This window comes from Cetorhinus maximus, chromosome 23, assembly GCF_964194155.1.
Source record: "Cetorhinus maximus chromosome 23, sCetMax3.hap1.1, whole genome shotgun sequence".
Taxonomy (NCBI): domain Eukaryota; kingdom Metazoa; phylum Chordata; class Chondrichthyes; order Lamniformes; family Cetorhinidae; genus Cetorhinus; species Cetorhinus maximus.
This window is the reverse complement of record NC_135901.1, coordinates 52079887-52099411: the sequence shown is the minus strand read 5'-3', so window position 1 is coordinate 52099411 and position 19525 is coordinate 52079887. Positions and strand designations below refer to the sequence as shown.

At 45.7% G+C, this 19525-nt stretch overlaps 1 protein-coding gene and 1 non-coding gene across 2 annotated transcripts in view; one reads left to right on the top strand and one right to left on the bottom strand.

The window, feature by feature from the left end:
- The window catches only part of LOC144698033 (uncharacterized), a 53327-nt gene extending 33802 nt beyond the window's left edge, over positions 1–19525 (bottom strand). The window contains exons 1-4 of the mRNA XM_078569972.1: positions 19143–19525; positions 18723–19061; positions 18479–18649; positions 18227–18397 (exon numbers count right to left, since the gene is read on the bottom strand). Of these exons, the coding sequence (XP_078426098.1) occupies positions 18227–18397; positions 18479–18649; positions 18723–19061; positions 19143–19525 (1064 nt within the window). The remainder of the gene's footprint in view (positions 1–18226; positions 18398–18478; positions 18650–18722; positions 19062–19142) is intronic.
- trnae-uuc (transfer RNA glutamic acid (anticodon UUC)) lies at positions 3337–3408 on the top strand. The gene has a single exon. It is a non-coding gene; the product is annotated as a tRNA-Glu (tRNA).

The following is a 19525-nucleotide window of genomic DNA, read 5'->3' as shown; positions in this document are numbered from 1 at the left end:
CAGTGCCTGGAGCAAGTCTGACGTATTTGCTCAGGTGAGGAACCAGCTGAAGCTTTCAGTATTGGCTTTCTTGACTCCGAGTTTCCAAGTGGGAATTGAACAATGGCTTGAAAGTGAAAAAGAAACAGGGCTAAGGAGAAAGAGAAGGCAATTGTCGTTAATTATAAAGCTCTGTGTGCAAAACTGACAGAGACACCATGGGTGGAAGGTCCTCTTACTGAGCTGTGCCATTTGATGATAACATTGTTGATCAGTCTGTCTCCAGCATTCCTAATGAGAACAGCCGAATTCCATTTCTTCAAAACAAAGACCCAAAGTGCTGCTGCATGACGTCACAGTTTAACATTCCAGACAGCTCCATTGGGATCTTTACAGCACAGGGTTTGTGCAGGGCAGTGGGGATCATGGTCATTTCACATGTGATGGAGCTGCGGTTTGAAACCTGGCAAGAGCATTATCCAAACTTGTTTATTTGAGTGTGAGCGAAAGTTCGATAATGTATATTTGTTGTAAATATGAACACAAGGGTTGGAATCCTGCTGACTAAAGTTTTCACCATTTTTGATTTTAGCAAAATTAATTATCAGTTGATTAGAAGGAAACCTATCCAAATACGTCGGTATTTTCTGATTCCCATTCATTTGTCAGCATTCAGGAAATTTGCTTTCGGAAATGGATCAAACACTGAGCCGAGTCGGTGACATCCTTGCTTTCTGGGTGTGTGTCTCTCCTTCGGCCTTTGTCACTCTCGGTGTATATCTCTGTGTTGGTTTCTCTGTGATTGTCAATGTGGTTCAGTTCCCTGAGGGGGTGAAAAAGTTGTTAACGTCGCAAATTTGATTCACATGAGTTGTGCGAATTCATGTTAAAATGTTGCGGAGGAAAGCATCAGCGTGAAAGGTAAAACTGGAGACTGAACCTTTCTATATATATCCTACACAACAACAGCTTATATTTATAAAGCGCCTTTAACCTAATGAAAAGTCAAAAGGCGTTCCCCAAGAGCATTATATTACAAAGTGTGACACCGAGACACATATTCAGTCAGATGACTAAAAGCTCGGTCAAAGGGGGAGGCTTTAAGAACTGTCTTAATGGAGGAAAGTATCGATTTCATGTTCCAGCCATCAGCAATGGTTCTTCTCATTGGGGAAGAAGTCAATTGTGTTCAACCCAAACAGACCAATTAGTCGGAGAAAGTTGTCTCTGGTGAAAGAGATCGGGAATGAAAAAGAAAATGTCATGAGTTGCCTCCATAATGCAAATGTCAAGCCTTGTTGGTAGTTTCCCTGATGTCCAGTGACTGGGAATCGGCGCTTCCATTAGACCAACAGCGAATAGGGTGGAGAGTTTTGGAAATTGAAAGTTACACATGAGCAGCTTGTGGGACTATTTCACCTCACTGTCAATTTCATGTTCCAGCTCACAGCAACCGTTGTTTTTATTGGCTGACAAAGTCGTTTATCTTGAACCTGAACAGACAGTTTTGTGGTGAAAGAGATCTGAACTGAAAAGCAATAGGCAAAAGCAGCGTAGCCAAGCCAAATCGAAAATTATTGGTGCAGCTTCCCTGGTGGTCTAGTGGTTAGGATTCGGCTCTCTCAGCGCTGCGGCATTTGATTCCCGGTCAGGGAATGTCAATTTGTTGGAACGAATGTTGATTTTTCATTGATTGGAAACGTTTAAAAGCTCCACCAGAATCAGAGAAGTGAGAGTTTAAGTTTTGCCTCAGAGCTGGAAAACATCACACTTAGTTCAAGTGGAGAGAGGGAATGAAGGAAGAAGAGAGGAGAAGGGCTGGGTGCAAAACACTGACTGTAGAAATGTTGGTGTGAGGCAAAATATGCGTGGGAGAAGTGCGAATTTTGCTGCCTACTGTTTGCACTGACACAAATTTTACTCCTGATGGATCAAACAATCACTACTAATCTTTGAAAGCAGCACGCCCGGCCGAATGACCTCTTTCTGCGCTGTAACTTTCTATAATTTTATGTTTCCCAACGGCACGGGTCATTCTGCCATTTTGTAACCCACTCGAGCGAGATGCGCTTTCTTACCTTGTATTCGGCTCTTTTGAAACCTAAACACGGAACAAATTCAGGGACTTTTCTTGTCATTTCCAGTGCGAGATTTGTCACAAGACTAATTGAGCAACACATTAATGGTGCCAATCCTTCCCTGGAGCTCACCGCGTCCAAAGAGCACTGTTACCATCAGCCTGTTACGTACCTTCTTGCAGTACATCTGCTGAACAATATAAGCTTATCACAGCTCAGCTTTCTTCACATGGAAACCCAGTGTGTAAATCTGTTTCAAAGCTGAACAACTGGGAGGAGTGTGACTGTGGATAATAGGCGCTGTGCACATTCCTGTAATCAGTATCTGGGAGAATCAGGAAGATGAGATCCAGGTGTCTCTTTACCCACGAGTTTTACCCATTCCCACGAATTCACTGTGTCTGCATGAAGCACCTAATTGACCTGGGGACTGGACGGGTAGAGGGAGCTGGAGGCGAGACAGGGACAGAAGCAGAATGAGATGTGACATGAAAGTGTTTTGAATTAGATGTGTGTCAGTTGCTTTCAGTGATGGATGACAGTCTTGTAAGTTTCACAGGAGCCGCAGTGATTAGTTGGTGTTTTTTTTTATTTCAAGCAGCAAGATTTTAAAAGTAAAAAGATAAAAGTCTGAACCTTTCCATATATATCCTACAACAGCTTATATTTATAAAGCACCTTTAACCTAATGAAACGTCATAAGACGTTCCCCAGGAGCATTATATATCAAAGTGTGACACCGAGACACATATTCGGTCAGATGTCTAAAAGCTCGGTCAAAGGGGGAGGCTTTAAGAACTGTCTTAAAGGAGGAAAGTATCGATTTCATGTTCCAGCCATCAGCAATGGTTCATCTCTTTGGTGAAGAAGTCACTTGTGTTCAACCCAAACAGATCAATTGTTCGGAGAAAGTTGTGTCTGGTGAAAGAGATCGGGAATGAAAAAGAAAATGTCATAAATTGCCTCCATAATGCAATTGTCAATCCTTGTTGGTAGTTTCCCTGATGTCCAGTGACTGAGAATCGGCGCTGCCATTGGACCAACAGCGAATAGGGTGGAGGGTTTTGGAAATTGAAAGTTATACATGAGCAGCTTGTGGGGCTATTTCACCTCACTGTCAATTTCATATTCCAGCTCACAGCAACCGTTGTTTTCATTGGCTGAAGAAGTCGTTTATCTTGAACCTAAACAGGCAGTTTTGTGGTGAAAGAGATCTAAACTGAAAAACAACAGGCAAAAGCAGCGCAGATAAGCCAAATCAAAAACTTCTGGTGTAGATTCACTGGTGGTCTAGTGGTTAGGATTCGACGCTTTCACCGTCGCGGCCCGGGTTCGATTCCCGGTCAGGGAATGTCGAGTTACTGAATTTGTTGGAACAAGTGTTGATTTTTGATTGATTGGAAACGTTTAAAAGCTCCACCAGAATCAGAGAAGTGAGAGTTTCAGTTTTGCCTCAGAGCTGGATAACATCACACTTGGTTCAAGTGAAGTGAGGGAATGAAGGAAGAGGAAAAGTTGCAAAGCACTGAATGTAGAAATGTTGGTGTGAGGCAAAGTTTGGGTGGGAGAAGTACGAATTTTGCCGCCTACGGTTTACACCGGCACAAATATCACTCCTGATGGATCAAACAATCACTACTGCTCTTTGAAAGCAGCACGCCCGGCCGAATGGCCTCTTTCTGTGCTGTAACTTTCTATAATTTTATAGCAACAGCACGGGTCATTCTGCCATTTTATAACCCACTCGAGCGAGATGTACTTTCTTACCTTGTATTCGGCTCTTTTGAAACCAAAACACGGAACAAATTCAACGGGTTTTCTTGTCATTTCCAGCACGAGATTTGTCACGAGACTAATTGAGCGACACATTAATGGTGTCAATCCTTCACTGGAGCTCACCACGTCCAAAGAGCACTGTTATCATCAGCCTGTTATGTAACTTCTTGCAGTACATCTGCTGAACAATATAAGCTTATCACAGCTTTGCTTTCTTCACATTGAAACCCAGTGTGAAAATCAATTAAAAAGCTGAACAATTTGGAGGGGAGTGACTGTAGATAATCGGCACTGTGCACAAGAGGTGTCAGCTGTGGCTCAGTCCATAGCACCATCGCCTTTGAATCAGAGGGTTGTGGGTTCATGTCCCACTCCCGGAAACCAAAAACCGTGACTGTACTTGAAAGAGTTGCAATCTGTGACTATTGATAACTCGAAAGAGTTTCCTGTAATCAGTATCTGGGAGAATCAGGAAGATGAGATCCAGGTGTCTCTTTCCCCACGAGTTTTACCCATTCCCACGAATTCACTGTGTCTGCATGAAGCAGCTAATTGACCTGGGAGCTGGACGGGCAGAGGGAGCTGGGGGCGAGACAGAAGCAGAAAGAGATGCGACATGAAAGTACTTTGAATTTGACGTGTGTCAGTTGCTTTCAGTGATGAATATCTGCCATGTAAGTTCACAGGAGCCGCAGTGATCAGTTGATGTTTTATTTAAGCAGCAAGATTTCAAATTAAAAAGATAAAAGCAAATTACTGTGAATGATGGAAATCTGAAGCAAAAACAGGATATGCTGGAAAAACTCAGCAGCTGAAGTGAGGGTCAATGTTTCCAGACAGTACGACTTTTATTCAGATTTTCAAAGTATTACAGCAACAGCGAGGAGTTCGAACCCATGACCCAGAGATTAACATTCTCATGCTCTGCCGACTAAGCTAGCTAGGAACATGAAACATTGTTTTGTATCCCAATATACATGGTTAAACCTGTTGCTTTCTACCTGATACCTCAGCTTGACCGGAATTTTAAAGTGTGGAACGTAATTGGCCTACAAATGCCCCAAAGTTGCAATGCATTCCCCTCAATCATCAATCACATCATTCACATCTTCTGCTTCTTAGCTGCACCTCCTTCCAAATACTGTGATCCATTTTCCTCAGGATTTTCTCCTGCATTTAATATTTAGCTACTTCGGATCCTCATTTTGAAATCAGAATCGCATCAATATCCAACACAATTTGAATTGCAAACCTGACGGGAAAACAATGGAAAACAAGTCACTCAGTAACACAAATCCCATGGTGCTCATTTTCAGATTCACAACAGTCAGCTTTTCAATAAAATGAAGGAATTTTACAGTGAAAAGTTTAGAAAGGTGGTGCGATTTTTATTTGTGACTCACTCACTCGAGAACTCTGTAAATGCTGCTCGGAGGTTTAGTGACCGGGATATAATCTACCTGCGTTTTCCAGAGCCTGTGCTCGGTGTATTGGGAGGTTTGGCCCGGGTTGGAGTATATCGCATCCCAGGGATGGGCAGTAACCCGCTGATTGAAGCTGCAGTCGCCGCTTTCTGCTGGCAGCGGGTGATTGGAGTGTGCGGGGCCGGAATATTGCTGCTTTTCTGCTTTTCCCTGTCTCACTCACTGTGGAGTTGAGGAAGAGGGAATCATTGAGTGGTTCGTTCGATTCCAATAATTTCATGAATTTCTGATGGGTTAGACGAAGGTACATAGTGGGTCCAAATCTTTTCTCATTGTATTTGACAGAGAACGTAATTTTAAAAAGAAGCTGTTTTTGTGGGAGCTCACTGGACAACAAAAGACCTGCCACCGTTTGGGGATATCTTGCAGCCCAAGTACCCAATGACAACCTGGAACTGTGTGACAATGAATGGTGATGAGGGGAAAAAACAGTAAAAATCTTCACCCCCTGGGTGGTCTTGAATGACCAACCTTTCAGTTAACAGGCAAACACGCTGACCAGTTGCGCCACAGACACTTACACAAACCGAACTGATGAGGTATCCAAACCAGGGTGTCAGTGAGTCTAATCTTCAGATTGCCACAACCCAGATAGCTATCACGCTCTATCAGTTTTACTCTTCCAAAATAAAGGGTGGGAAATTCATTCCAGATACTTGGAAACAGTCTGATCCCACCCACTGCAGACGCATCCATGTCACCGGGAACGAGCTCTCTTACAACCGGTGCCATCTCCCTTCGAGCCTTTCATTGTCTTGTCTGATACCAAGTATTCTGATTGTCCTGAAGCCGATATTAGGTTTGAATTCCTGATATGCAGTAACGAGAATCCTTTCAATGTCTCAAATCAGTTAATTTCACTGATAAAATTAGAGTCAATGTTCCAGCGTCTTAAAGAAGGGAAAGGTGCCTTGACTGTCTCTGGTCAGTCGGGCAGTTCACCCTTCATTTGCATTGGATTCCATTCCTCAAAGGGGATTTTCATTTCCTTCTTGAGTTCCCTTACTACATCTGGCAACATCTTTGGATTGAGAGGCATTATGAACATTTCAGATGCAGTGCAGTTCTGATGAAAGGTTACAGACCTGAAATGAAAACCATGTCTCTCTCTCCACAGTCACTACCAGATCTGCTGAGAATTCCAGCATTTTCTGTTTTTATTTCAGATAACCAGCATCTGCAGTATTTTGATTTACTTTACCTGATCAGTGAAATATATTAGGTCCTCAGGGTACTTGACAGGGCGGATTTGGAGAGCATGTTACCTCTTATGAGAGAATCTAGAACTCGGAATGGCTGTTTAAAAACAAGGGGTCACCCATTTAAAATGGAGATGAGGCGATTTTTTTTCTCTCAGAGGGTCGTGAAACTTTGGAACTCTGTTCCTGAAAAGGCTGTGGAAGCAAAGTCTTTGAATATTATTAAGGCAGAGGTCAATATATCCTTGGGAAGCAAGAGAGTGATAGGTTATCAGTGATAGGTGGGATACAGATTTCAGGTGACTATCAGGTCAGCCATGATCTTATTAAATGGCGGAGTAGGCTTGAGGGGCCGAATGGCCTACTCCTCTTCCTTTTTCTAATGTAGTGCTAAGAATGTGGAACCCATTACCAGTTGATTTTGAGATCCATGTCTGAGCTGAAAATGTGTAGATAAACTCACACTGTAAACAGATTGTTCACCAGTTAAAATTGGAAAGGGATTCACTCTCATCCCATTTACTGACACAGCAACACAGTCTTGCTGGTGGGAGACCAGTCAGATACTTCACATGTGCAAAGGGCTTTATTCAGTTTGCCCACATGTTAACACTCCAACTTTAAAAGTTCAAAAAATTTGATCCACAATCAGAGCAGAGATGCTGGCAAGACACGGTTTAAATGTTCCATGTATCGGGGGAGATGTTACTAGCTCACCCCATCTGCTGAGACTACACTGAGTTCAGATCTAACTGTCGGGGTTTGTTCTGCATCCAGGCGAGAATTGCGGTGGACTCCGGAGCAATTTGGCCGCTGTATCATTGATTCAACAATTTTATGTCTTTCCCCTATGGCACTCATCGTATTCTTATTACCTTTGTCCTACAACGTGATCTTTCAATGGCGGATCGGCCACGCAGCATTCCCTGCGGGGCAGAATATGCCCTATCTTCACAACAGCAACGCCATACGCATGCGCAGTGCTGGGAGTGGTGAGGCATGCGCATTGCGGTCGGATCCATGAGCATGCGCAGTGCTGGTCTGTGACTGAAGATGCTCAGAGCGGGTGAGAGAATGTCGAGTGGAGCAAACTAACAGAGTTAGTGGGTGTGTGAGGAGGAATGGAGCCAGCGGAGTGGGCAGGGAGGCTTCATAACGATACAGTGCAGGCCGCAGACACGAAATAACAAGGTACCGGTCGTGTGTTTGCAGAGAACGGGCCGAAAAAGTCTGGATTTCTCCCTTCGCCAGGCCCAGGGTAACAGCTGCCATCTTTATAGGGGCAATGTGCAGCAGGGCGCATGCGCGGCCATCCTGTTCCAGGTAGCAGGAGGAGAGTATACTGTGAATTTCTATCCTGGACTGAGGGATGGATTTTGGAAACTCCTTTTACAGGGGGTTAGAAGGGGAGGATTTACACACAGCAAACTCAGACCAAGAGAAACGTTTGTTCTTTCTGAATTTCAATCCTGGATTGACCGTGATGGATTTTTTGAATTCCATTTACAGGATGTTAGAAGAGGAGGAATTCAAGGGATACTTGAGGGAAATGAGAAACTGAAACCAAACATCACGACAAAATCTGAAAGTCTCTTGATTCACCAGGACCTGAATGTAAGTATTGAGGTCATTTTCAGTTACTGGGTAAAAAATCTTTTCCTCACATTGTGGATCTTACCTAAAATCTTAAATCTCTGTCCCTTAATCCTTTCATAATCAGCTAATGGGAACAGCTTTTATTTAACTATCTTTCATAATCCTGTACACCTCTATCAAATCTCCCCTCAAGCTCCTTTACTCCGAGGAGAACAACCTCAGTTTCTTGAATTTAATCTCACAATTAAAATCCCTCATCCCTCGACCCATTCTGATAAATCTCCTCTGCCCCCTCTCAAGGACCCTCACATCCTTCATAATGTTTGGTGATCACTGGTTTGCACAGACCCAGATGTTCTGTGTCTGTGACATCATCGCACATCGACAGTTACACTGTGACATCATCACACATCGACAGTTACACTGTGACATCATCGCACATTGACAATTACATGGTGACATCACCCTGCTTCCTGGGTATTTCCTCAACTGGGAGATTTTTCTCTGACTCCAGTGTTTCTGCTATCTTTTCAGCTGCAGGCTCCAGCAGGAGAGTTTAAATTTGAAAATGGTGATATTGTTTCTGAGGTGAGTATTTTTCACCATCCGTCTACAATTTAGAGCTTTTAGTGCTGTGCTCTGTTTTCTGTGAGAGGTTCCAAATCTCTGGGGCTGGTGTGACTCCTTTACTGTGGATCTGAATCCATGTCCATCCATTGCTCTGTTTCACCTCTGCCCTCCCTGATCACCTCTCTACCATTGTCCACCTTCCTCTGTCTCTAATAATGGATCTATCTGAGTTATGTTTAGTATTTTATTGTTACTTCTGCTGACCGTGTCTCAATGGTTTCCACTGCTGCCCATCCCCTGACCATGTGCTGCTGGTTCCCAGCTTTATCTTCCCACAGTATCTTTCATAGTCAGGAATTGTTTTTCCTGCGCTATAGTCCATTTCTATTCCACTTCTGAGCTTATATTGATCATCAAATTCTGCAGCATTTTTACTCGTGTAAATCATTCTGCAAACCCTGAAACATTTACTCTGTTTCCCTCTCCACAGATACCAGCAAATATTGCCAATCCCCAGTTGCCTGTGGAGAAGATGATGTTTGACCTTCTTGAAACGCTGCAGTCCGTGTGGTGAAGGTGCTCCCACAATGCTGTTAGGTAAGGAGTTACAGGTTATTCACCCAGTGATGATGAAAGAACATTGATATATGTCCAAATCAACAACTTGTATTTATAGAGCACTTTTAATGTAAGATAATGTTCCAACGCATTTCACAGAAATGTTACAAAGCAAGGTTTGACACTGAGCCACATGAGGAGATATTAGGGCAGGTGACCAAGCGTTTGGTCAAAGAAGTGGGTTTTACAGAGTAAATTAAAGGAGGAAAAAGAGGTAGTGACTGGCGGAGGTTTAGGGAGTGAATTCCAGAGCTTGGAGCCTTGGAAAGTGACAGAATGGGCACGAATGTGGAACAATAGAAATCAGGAACACTCAGTAGGCCAAATTAGAGGAGCGCAGATATCTCCGAAGGTTGTGATGCTGGAGGAGATTCCAGCAATAGGGAGCAGCCATGCAGAAATTTTAAAATAAGGGGTGGAGTCGGGCGATGTTACTGAGGTGGAAATAGTCGGTCTTGGTGATGATGTGGATATGTGGTTGGAAGCTCATCTTGGGGTGAAATATTTCACCATGGTTGTGAACAGTCTGGTTCAGTCTCAGACAGTTGTCAGGGAGAGAGATGGAGTCGGTGTCTAGGGAGTGGAGTTTGTAGTGGGGACTGAAGACAATGGCTTCAATCTTCCCAATATTTAAATGGATGAAATTTCTGTTCATCCAGTTCTGGATGTCAGACAAGTCAGGAGGGTGTGTGACTTGGAGGGGAACTTGGAGGTGATGGTGTTCACATACACCTGCTACCCTGATCCTTCTCGGGGGTAGAGGTTGAAGGTTTGGGAGATTCTGTCAAAGTTCTGGTCTATTTATAGGTCTCTGAAAAGCCCTCTCCTCACCCCTGCCTCTCCCACTCCCCTCTCTGACTTTCTCTCTCTCTCCTTTTCTCCAGCCCAGCAGGCTGTGGATGCTCCATCATTGAATATATTTCAGGCTGAGGTGGGGAGATTTTTGGTGTCTCAGAGAGTCGAGGGATATGGGGAGTGGGCGGGAAAGTGGAGTTGAAGCCTAAGAGAAGCCACAATCATGTTGAATGACGGAGCAGTCTCGAAGGGCCATGTTGTCTCCTGCTGCCCCTAATACTTGTTTTATTTTTGACACCAGAGTCTTGTGTCGGCCCAGACCGGGTGGCAGGTTCCCTTCCCTGAAGGACATTAGCGAACCAGTTGGGTTTTTATGACAATCCAGCAGTTTTCATGGTCACTCTTTCCTCGTGCCGGCCCCAAAAATTCCCAGATTCATTCAGCTCAATTTCACAACCTGCCTTTGTGTTTTTGTGGGTTCTCTCTCATTCCCTTTTTTATGTTTTAAATCAATTCAACAGGGTGTTAGAAGGGGAGGATTTACAGTCGGGAAACTCAAACCAAACATCACATCTGGATCTGACGGAGTCGCCCAAGTTATCAAATCCTGAATATCATCGGATTTTGAACATGGAAGGAAAAAGCACCATTCACAGTGGGGAGAAAACATACACGTGTTCTGTGTGCGGACGAGGCTTCAGCCGATCATCAGGCCTGTCAAAACATAAATGCAGTGAGAATGGGGACAAACCATGGAAATGCGGAGACTGTGGGAAGGGTTTCAATTACCCGTCTGAACTGGAAACTCATCGGCACAGTCACACCGGAGAGAAACCATTCACCTGCTCCATGTGTGGGAAAGGATTCACTTGTTCATCCCATCTGCTGACACACCAGCGAGTTCACACTGGGGAGAAACCATTTACCTGCTCCGTGTGTGGGAAGGGATTCACTCAGCCATTCAACTTGCTGAAACATGAGCGACTTCACACTGTGGAGAGACCGTTCACCTGCTCCACGTGTGGGAAAGGATTCACTCAGACATCTGACCTGCTGGCACACACACCAGCGAGTTCACACTGGGGAGAGACCATTCACCTGCTCAGTGTGTGGGAAGGGATTCACTCATTCAACTAACCTGCTGAAACACCAGCGAATTCACACTGGGGAGAGACCGTTCAAATGCTCAGACTGCGGGAAGTGCTATAAAAGCTCCGGGGAAATGATGTCCCATCAACGTGTTCACAGTGACGAGAAACCATTCAGGTGCTCTCAATGCGGGACTGGGTTCAGGTGGTCATCTCAACTCACTGCACATCAGCGAGTTCACAGCGGAGAGAGACCGTTCACCTACTCCGCGTGTGGGAAGGGATTCAGTCAGTTACCCAACCTGTTGACACACCAGCGAGTTCACACTGGAGAGAGACCGTTCACCTACTCCGCGTGTGGGAAGGGATTCAGTCAGTTACCCAACCTGTTGACACACCAGCGAGTTCACACTGGAGAGAGACCATTCACTTGCTCCGAGTGTGAGAAGGTTATCCCACCTGCTGAGACACCAGCGAATTCACAAGTGACAACAGTGAATGGACTTTGCGGTTATTCACATCCTAGACTGAACCAAGTTGACTGGGATCTGTTTCTACTAATGTTAATAAACTCCAACCCAGTTATAGCCATTATTATTCTGAATAAAGTCAAATAAATCAGCTCTGTGTTAAACATACAAATTAGGTCCTTTTGAAGTGCTCTCCCTCTCTCCCCGTCTCCTCCATCCTCACCTCCAACAACAAGTGTGAGGAGCTCATGGAGCTTCTTTGGCACTAAGATTGAAACAATCTGATCAGCTGCCTCTGCTGCTTCCCTCCCTTCCACTAGCCCACCGGGACAAACTGTCTCTAAAGATCCCCCTTGTCTGAGCCCTGAAGCCACAGCTTTCTTTAGTTTCGCTCCCATTTCCTCTCATGCCACCTTAGTGCTCATCTTGTCCATGAGACCCACCTCCTGCTCCATTGACCCTATTCCCACTAAACTGCTGGTTACCCAACTTCCCCATGTTCGCTGAGATTGTCAATGTCTCTTCAGTTACTGTCCCTCTCTCCTTCAAATCTGACATCATCAAGCCCTCGTCAATAAACAAACCTTTGGCCTTGCCCTTACAAATTGCTGTCCCATCTCCAACCTCCCTTTCCTCTCCAAACTCCTCAAACATGTTCACACCTCCCAAATCCGTGCCCATCTTTCCCAGAACTCTATGTTTGAATCCCTCCAATCAGGTTTCTGCCCTGCCACTGTACTGAAACAGCACTGATCAAAGCGCCAATGACATCTTATGTGACTGGGACAAAGGGAAACTATCCCTTCTCTACCTGTCTGTAGCCTTTGACAGGGTTGACCACACCATTCTGCTCTAACACCTTTCCACTGTCGTCCAGCTGGGTGGGGCTGTTCTCTCCTGGTTTTATTCTTCTCTATCTAACCATCGTCAGCGAATCACTTGTAATGTCTTCCCTTCCCATAGTTATCTCTGGTGTCCCCAAAGGATCCAGCCTTGGCCTCTTATTTCTCATCAACATGTTCCCCACAGCGACATCTTCTGAAAACACAATGTCAGTTATCACATGTACACTGACAGTGCCCAGCTCTACCTCACCACCACCTCTCTCCACTTCTCCACTTTTATTAAATTATCAGATTGTTTGTCTGATATTCAATGGTGGATGTGCAGAAATTTCCTCCAATTAAATATTGGGAAGACCAAAGCCATTGTTTTCATTCCCTAGATACCAACTCGATTCCTCTCCCTGGCAACTGTCTGAGACGAAACCAGACTTTTTGCACAAGTGATGTCAGGTTTGACCCCGACATATGTTCTGACTCAGGTGTATGTGTCTTGGTGAGTTTCCAGTCAAATTATGATGTGAAAATTCCCCACAGACAGAACAGACAAACACTTCTCCTTCCATAATCAAAGGCTGGTCATTTATGAATTCAGTGATTCTATAAGATCTTGTCGAGATTTTTGGTTTGAGTTTCCCCATCTGAAAATCCTCTCCCTCTAATCCCCTGTAAACACAGTTTACAAAAGTCAACACTGTCAGTACAGGATAGAAATTCAGAACAGACAATTCTAGTTTCGATGGAATATTCTTTCTCCTTTCATTTCCCCCAAATCTATAAATCCCTGTCCCACACACTCCTCCCTCTCTCTGCTCATTGTTCCAGATTCAGTGCCCAGTCACCTGCTAATTCTTTTCCCCTCTCCAGATTCTCTCTTCCTGTCCTTAAAGTGGTGGCTCAGGCTGTGGGTCAATCCCACTCCTTCACTCTAATTCTAGCAAATAATTCAGCTAAAAACAAATGCTCTTTAATGACTTGATTCGTCGTTTTGAATGTTTGGAAAGCATTCCCTATTCCCAATTGTGGAGAACAGAAATTCTAGTGGCTAATTCAAAGCTTCCTTCTCCCCAGGTCTGTTCCAACAAGCAGTGTCTATCTGAGTTACATTGATACAGACTCACTCACTCAGTTAGTGGTCAGGTCTCACTGAACAGCAAGAACAGAGGCAATACAAGTGCAGAGGCACGAGTGATAATCTTCCAGCCTTCCTCAGACACAGAAGAGGTGCCAGAGGACTGGAGACCTGTGAATGTTACACCCTTGTTCAAAAAGGGATGTAAGGATAAAGCTGGCAACTACAGGCCAGTCATTTTGACCTCAGTGGCAGGGACACTTTTGAAACAATAAGTATGGGATAAAATCAATCATCACTTAGACAAGTGCAGGACAATTAAAGAAAGCCAGCATGGATTCATCAAGGAAAAAAATCATGTTTAACTAACTTGCTGGGGTGTTTTGAGGAGGTAGCAGAAAGGGTTAATAAGGGAAACGTTGATGTGTATATGGATTTTCAAAAGGCATTTGATACGGTGCCACACAAAAGACTTTTCAGCAAAATTCTCGGCCATGGAATAAAAGGGAAAGTAGGAACTTGGATAAGAAACTAGCCGAGTGAAAGGAACCAGAGAGTAGTGGTAAATGTTTGTTTTACAGATTGGAGGAAGGTTTGTAGTGGAATTGCTCAGGGGTCAGTGTTGGGACCCCTGCCCTTCCTGATATATATTAATCACCTAGTCTGTGGTGCGCAGGGCATGATTTCAAAATTTGCGGATGATACGAAGATTGGAAATGTTGTCAACTGTGATAGGGAAAGTCATGAACTTCAAAAGGACATAGACATGTTGGTGGATTGGGCAGACAAGTGGCAGATGAAGTTCAATGCAGAGAAGTGTGAGGTGATTTGTTTTGGCAGGAAATGTATGGTGAGATAGCATAAAATAAAGGGAGACCCTCTAAAGGAGGTGCAGAAACAGAGGGACCTCGGTGTGTACGTACTTAAGTCATTGAGGATGACAGGGAATGTTGAGAGAGCAGTTAATAAAGCATTTAGTATCTTAGACTTCATTAATATGGGTATTGAGTACAAGAGTAAGGAGGTCATGTTGAACTTGTAGAAGACACTTGTTAGGCTTCACCTGGAGTACTGTGTCCAGTTCTTGGCACCATACTTGAGGAAGGATGTGAAGGCTTTGGAGAGAATCCATAGGAGATTAACAAGAATGATTCCCGGGATGAAGAACTGTAGCAATGAGGATAGATTAGAGAGGTTAGGACTGTTTTCCTTGGAGAAAGGAAGGCTGAGAGGAGATTTAATAGACGTATTCAAGATCCTGAGGGGTGGGGACAGGGTAGTGAGAAAATGTTCGCACTCAAGAGAACATCAAGAACTGGAGGGCACAGATTCAAAATAATTGAAAAAAGGAGCAATTGTGATGTGAGGGGAAAAAAATCACCCAGAGGGTGGTTGGATTCTGGAACAAACTTCCTGAAAGGGTGGTGGAGACAGGTTCGATCGAGGTATTCAATAGGGAATTGGATTGTTACATGGAGAGAGAGAATGTGCAAGGTTACGGGGATAAGGCAGGGGAGTGGGACTAGGTGGAATGTTCTTTCAGCGAGTCAGTGCAGACTCAATGGACAAATTGGCCTCCTTCTACACTGTAAAGATAATGTGATACTGTGAAGAACAACAACAACTTCTATTTATATCAAGCTTTTAACATGGTAAAATGTCCCAAGGAATTTCACAGGAGCAGGACATATTAGGCCAGATGGCCAAAAGCTTGGTCAAAGAGGTTAGTTATAAGGAGTGTCTGAAAGGGGGAAAGTGAATGAGAAAGGTGAGAGGTTTAGGGAGAAAATTTCAGAGCTTAGGGTCCAGGCAGCTGAAGGCACGGCCACCAATGGTGGAGTGATTAAAATCGGGGATGAAGGACATCTGGTAATGGTGCTCCATGTATGTGGGCCCCATAGCCCAGGCTCAAGGCCCAAATCTGAACTTTGGGACATAGTTTGACCATCCCTGGTCTCAGAGAAAAACAATTCCCCAAAAAAACATCTTGTAGGATTTTTGTTTATTGATACCATAAAAAGTTTGGACCAGTTGAGTCCTCCTGTGCACTCGATGGAGATTGACATTAACATAATTAAAATTCTCTGTATTTCAGTGTCAGAACAATATGTTTTAGCAAAGATAAAAAAATATATAAATACTGAACAGAACAAACCTGGAGAAATAAACATCAGGTCAATCACCATTGGAAAGTGATAAGTTAGTGGTCACTGTTTCAGGTGGGACTCCTTCAGAATGAACACTTCCCACCACCAGCACCAACCCCCCTCCCCCATCCCCCTCCCTGTGAACTGAACATTCCTTCAGCCACTCATCCACCCATTGCCCATCCACCCAATGGCTCCCAGCCTGGATTGACATTCAGCATGAACCCAGTGAGAGGGTGAGCTGGCCCACGGGATGTCAGAATGGACAAGAGCTGGAAGTGGTTCCAATCAATACATTTTCTGTGTCCTTGTTAAAAACAGGAAACTTAATATTTTGTCAAACCCCCCATGTGCACACCCTTGGTGAATTACAATTTCTCACCCAGTCCTTTCCTCTGGTTTCAACATGGTGCATCCTGTCTGGGTTCAGCAGAGGTAGAGACGGGCTACTCGAGAGATGGGGGCAGAGTGTCGGGAGATGGGGGCAGCATGTCAGGAGATGGGGCAGAGTGTCGGGAGATGGGGGCAGCGTGTCAGGAGATGGGGGCAGAGTGTCGGGAGATGGGGGCAGTGTGTCGGGAGATGGGGGCAGAGTGTCGGGAGATGGGGGCAGATTGTCGGGAGATGGGACAGAGTGTCGGGAGATGGGGGCAGAGTGTCGGGAGATGGGGGCAGCGTGTCAGGAGATGGGGGCAGAGTGTCGGGAGATGGGGCAGAGTGTCAGGAGATGGGGCAGCGTGTCGGGAGATGGGGGCAGAGTGTCGGGAGATGGGGGCAGAGTGTCGGGAGATGGGGGAAGCGTGTCAGGAGATGGGGCAGAGTGTCGGGAGATGGGGGCAGCGTGTCAGGAGATGGGGGCAGAGTGTCGGGAGATGGGGCAGAGTGTCAGGAGATGGGGCAGCGTGTCGGGAGATGGGGGCAGAGTGTCAGGAGATGGGGGCAGAGTGTCGGGAGATGGGGGCAGAGTGTCGGGAGATGGGGGCAGGGTGTCGGGAGACGGGGGCAGAGTGTCAGGAGATGGGGGCAGAGTGTCAGGAGATGGGGGGCAGAGTGTTGGGAGATGGGGCAGTGTGTCGGGAGATGGGGCAGAGTGTCGGGAGATGGGGGCAGAGTGTCAGGAGATGGGGGCAGAGTGTCGGGAGATGGGGGGCAGAGTGTTGGGAGATGGGGCAGTGTGTCGGGAGATGGGGCAGAGTGTCGGGAGATGGGGCAGCATGTCGGGAGTTGGGAGATGGGGGCAGAGTGTCGGGAAATTGGCGCAGTGTGTCAAGAGGTGGGGGCAGAGTCAGGAGATGGGATATATACTGTACGTGTTGCTCAGCTTCATAATCCACATCTATCAGTAATGGACTTGCTGCCATCTCGAACAAAACTGTTTTCACCACTAAGGCTCCGCTGGTATTTAATAGTCTTCATGACATCATCGCACTGGGACTGGATGACATCATCGCACTGGCACTTGATGACATCATCGCACTGGGACTGGATGACATCATAAGAGTCCATTGTTTCTTAATGATCCACATCAATAACAAGAGGAAATATTAATAAACCTGAGCACATTATCTGGGCTGACACTCCAGGATGACATTGAGGGACTGCTGCACTGTCAGAGACAGCATCCTTCACATGGAACTTGTGGAGGCTCTGGTCACAATCTTCCAATCCTCCTTATACTGTAGTGGTGTCAAAGAACTGATAGATTGTAAATGTTACACCCCTGTTCAAAAACACAGCTATTCTAGGACAATCAGCTTCATATCAGTGGTGGGGAAAGGCTGGAGACAATAATCTGGGAGAAAATCAATTGGCACTTGGAAAAGTATCGGTTATTTCCAGCATTTTCTGGTTTTAACACTGATACTTCCCTGGATCCCAAGGCTCTCTGGGAGGTGTGGGGAGCTGGGACGTATCCATGAGAGTAACCAAAGGTCTGAGAACTGAAAGAATCTAGAGTTAAGAGAGGAGAAAAGATCCAAAAATGGAGCCATTAGGAGCAGGACATCAATCAGTCTCCTCTTATCCTGGAGAAATCAAGGACTCGACATTCTGAGAGTTTGAAACAAAACTGATTTATTTAACAGACTTCAAGATATTAAACTTCAGCCCAGTTACAGGGATTATGAACAGCAATAGAAACAAACCAAAACTGTCAGAATGAACACAGTTCAGTTCCGGATGTGATTAACAGCAGCAATAACAGTAGAATCCAACCTCTGCAGACACTTGTGAACTCACTGCTGTCTGAGCAGGTGGGATGACTAAGTGAATCCCTTCCTACATTCGGAGAAGGTGAACAGCATCTCCCCATTGTGAACTCGCTAGTGCCTCAACAGGTTGGATAAATGAGTGAATCCCTTTCCACACTCGGAGCAGGTGAACAGCCTGTCTCCAATGTGAATTCACTGGCGTACACTGAGGTGGAATGAAGGCTGAATCTCTTTACACAGGAAGTGCAGCGGAATGGCCTCTCCTTGTGTGAATTCGCTGGTGTTTCAGCAGGGTGGATGACTGAGTGAATCCCTTCCCACACTGGGAGCAGGTGAATGGTCTCTCTGCAGTGTGAATTCGCTGGTGTGTCAGCAGGTGGGATGACTGAGTGAATCCCTTCCCACACTCGGAGCAGGTGAAAGGCCTCTCTCCAGTGTGAATTCGCTGGTGTACTTTGAGGTTCCATGAAGTCCTGAATCTCTTTTCACAGGAAGTTCAACTGAATGGCCTCTCCTCAGTGTGAACTCGCTGGTGTGTCAGCAGGTGGGATAACAGAGTGAATTTCTTCCCACACTCAAAGCAGGTGAATGGCCTATCTCCAGTGTGACTTCGCTGGTGTGTCAGCAGGTGGGATGACCGAGTGAATCCCTTCCCACACTCGGAGCAGGTGAAAGGCCTTTCTCCAGTGTGAATTCGCTGGTGTACTTTGAGGTTCCATGAATCTCTTTCCACAGGAAGTACAACTGAATGGCCTCTCCTCAGTGTGAATTCGCTGGTGCTTCAGTAGGTGAGAGGACTCAGTGAATCCTTTCCCACATACCGTGCAGGTGAATGGTCTCTCTGCAGTGTGAACTAGCTGGTGAGTCAGCAGGTATGATGACCGAGTGAATCCCTTCCCACACTGGGAGCAGGTGAATGGTCTCTCTCCAGTGTGAACTCGCTGGTGTCTCAGCAGGTGGGATGAGTGAGTGAATTTCTTCCCACACTCAGAGCAGGTGAATGGTCTCTCTCCAGTGTGAACTCGCTGGTGTGTCAATAGGTGGGATGACTGAGTGAATCCCTTCCCACACTCGGAGCAGGTGAAAGGCCTCTCTCCAGTGTGAACTCGCTGGTGTACTTTGAGGCTCGATGAAGTCCTGAATCTCTTTCCACAGGAAGTACAACTGAATGGCCTCTGCTCAGTGTGAATTCGCTGGTGCTTCAGCAGGTTAGAGGACCCAGTGAATCCTTTCCCACATACCGTGCAGTTGAATGGTCTCTCTCCAGTGTTAACTCGCTGGTGTGTCAGCAGGCTTGATGACCGAGTGAATCCCTTCCCACACACGGAGCAGGTGAATGGTCTTTCCCCTGTGTGAATTCGCTGGTGTGTGCGCAGGTTTGATGACTGAGTGAATTCCTTCCCACACTGGGAGCAGGTGAACGGTCTCTCCCCAGTGTGAACTCGCTGGTGTGTCAGCAGGTGGGATAACCGCTTGAATCCCTTCCCACACTCGGAGCAGGTGAACGGCCTCTCCCCAGTGTGACTGCGTCGATGGGTTTCCAGTTCGGATGGACGATTGAATCCTTTCTCACAGTCCTTACATTTCCACGGTTTCTCCAT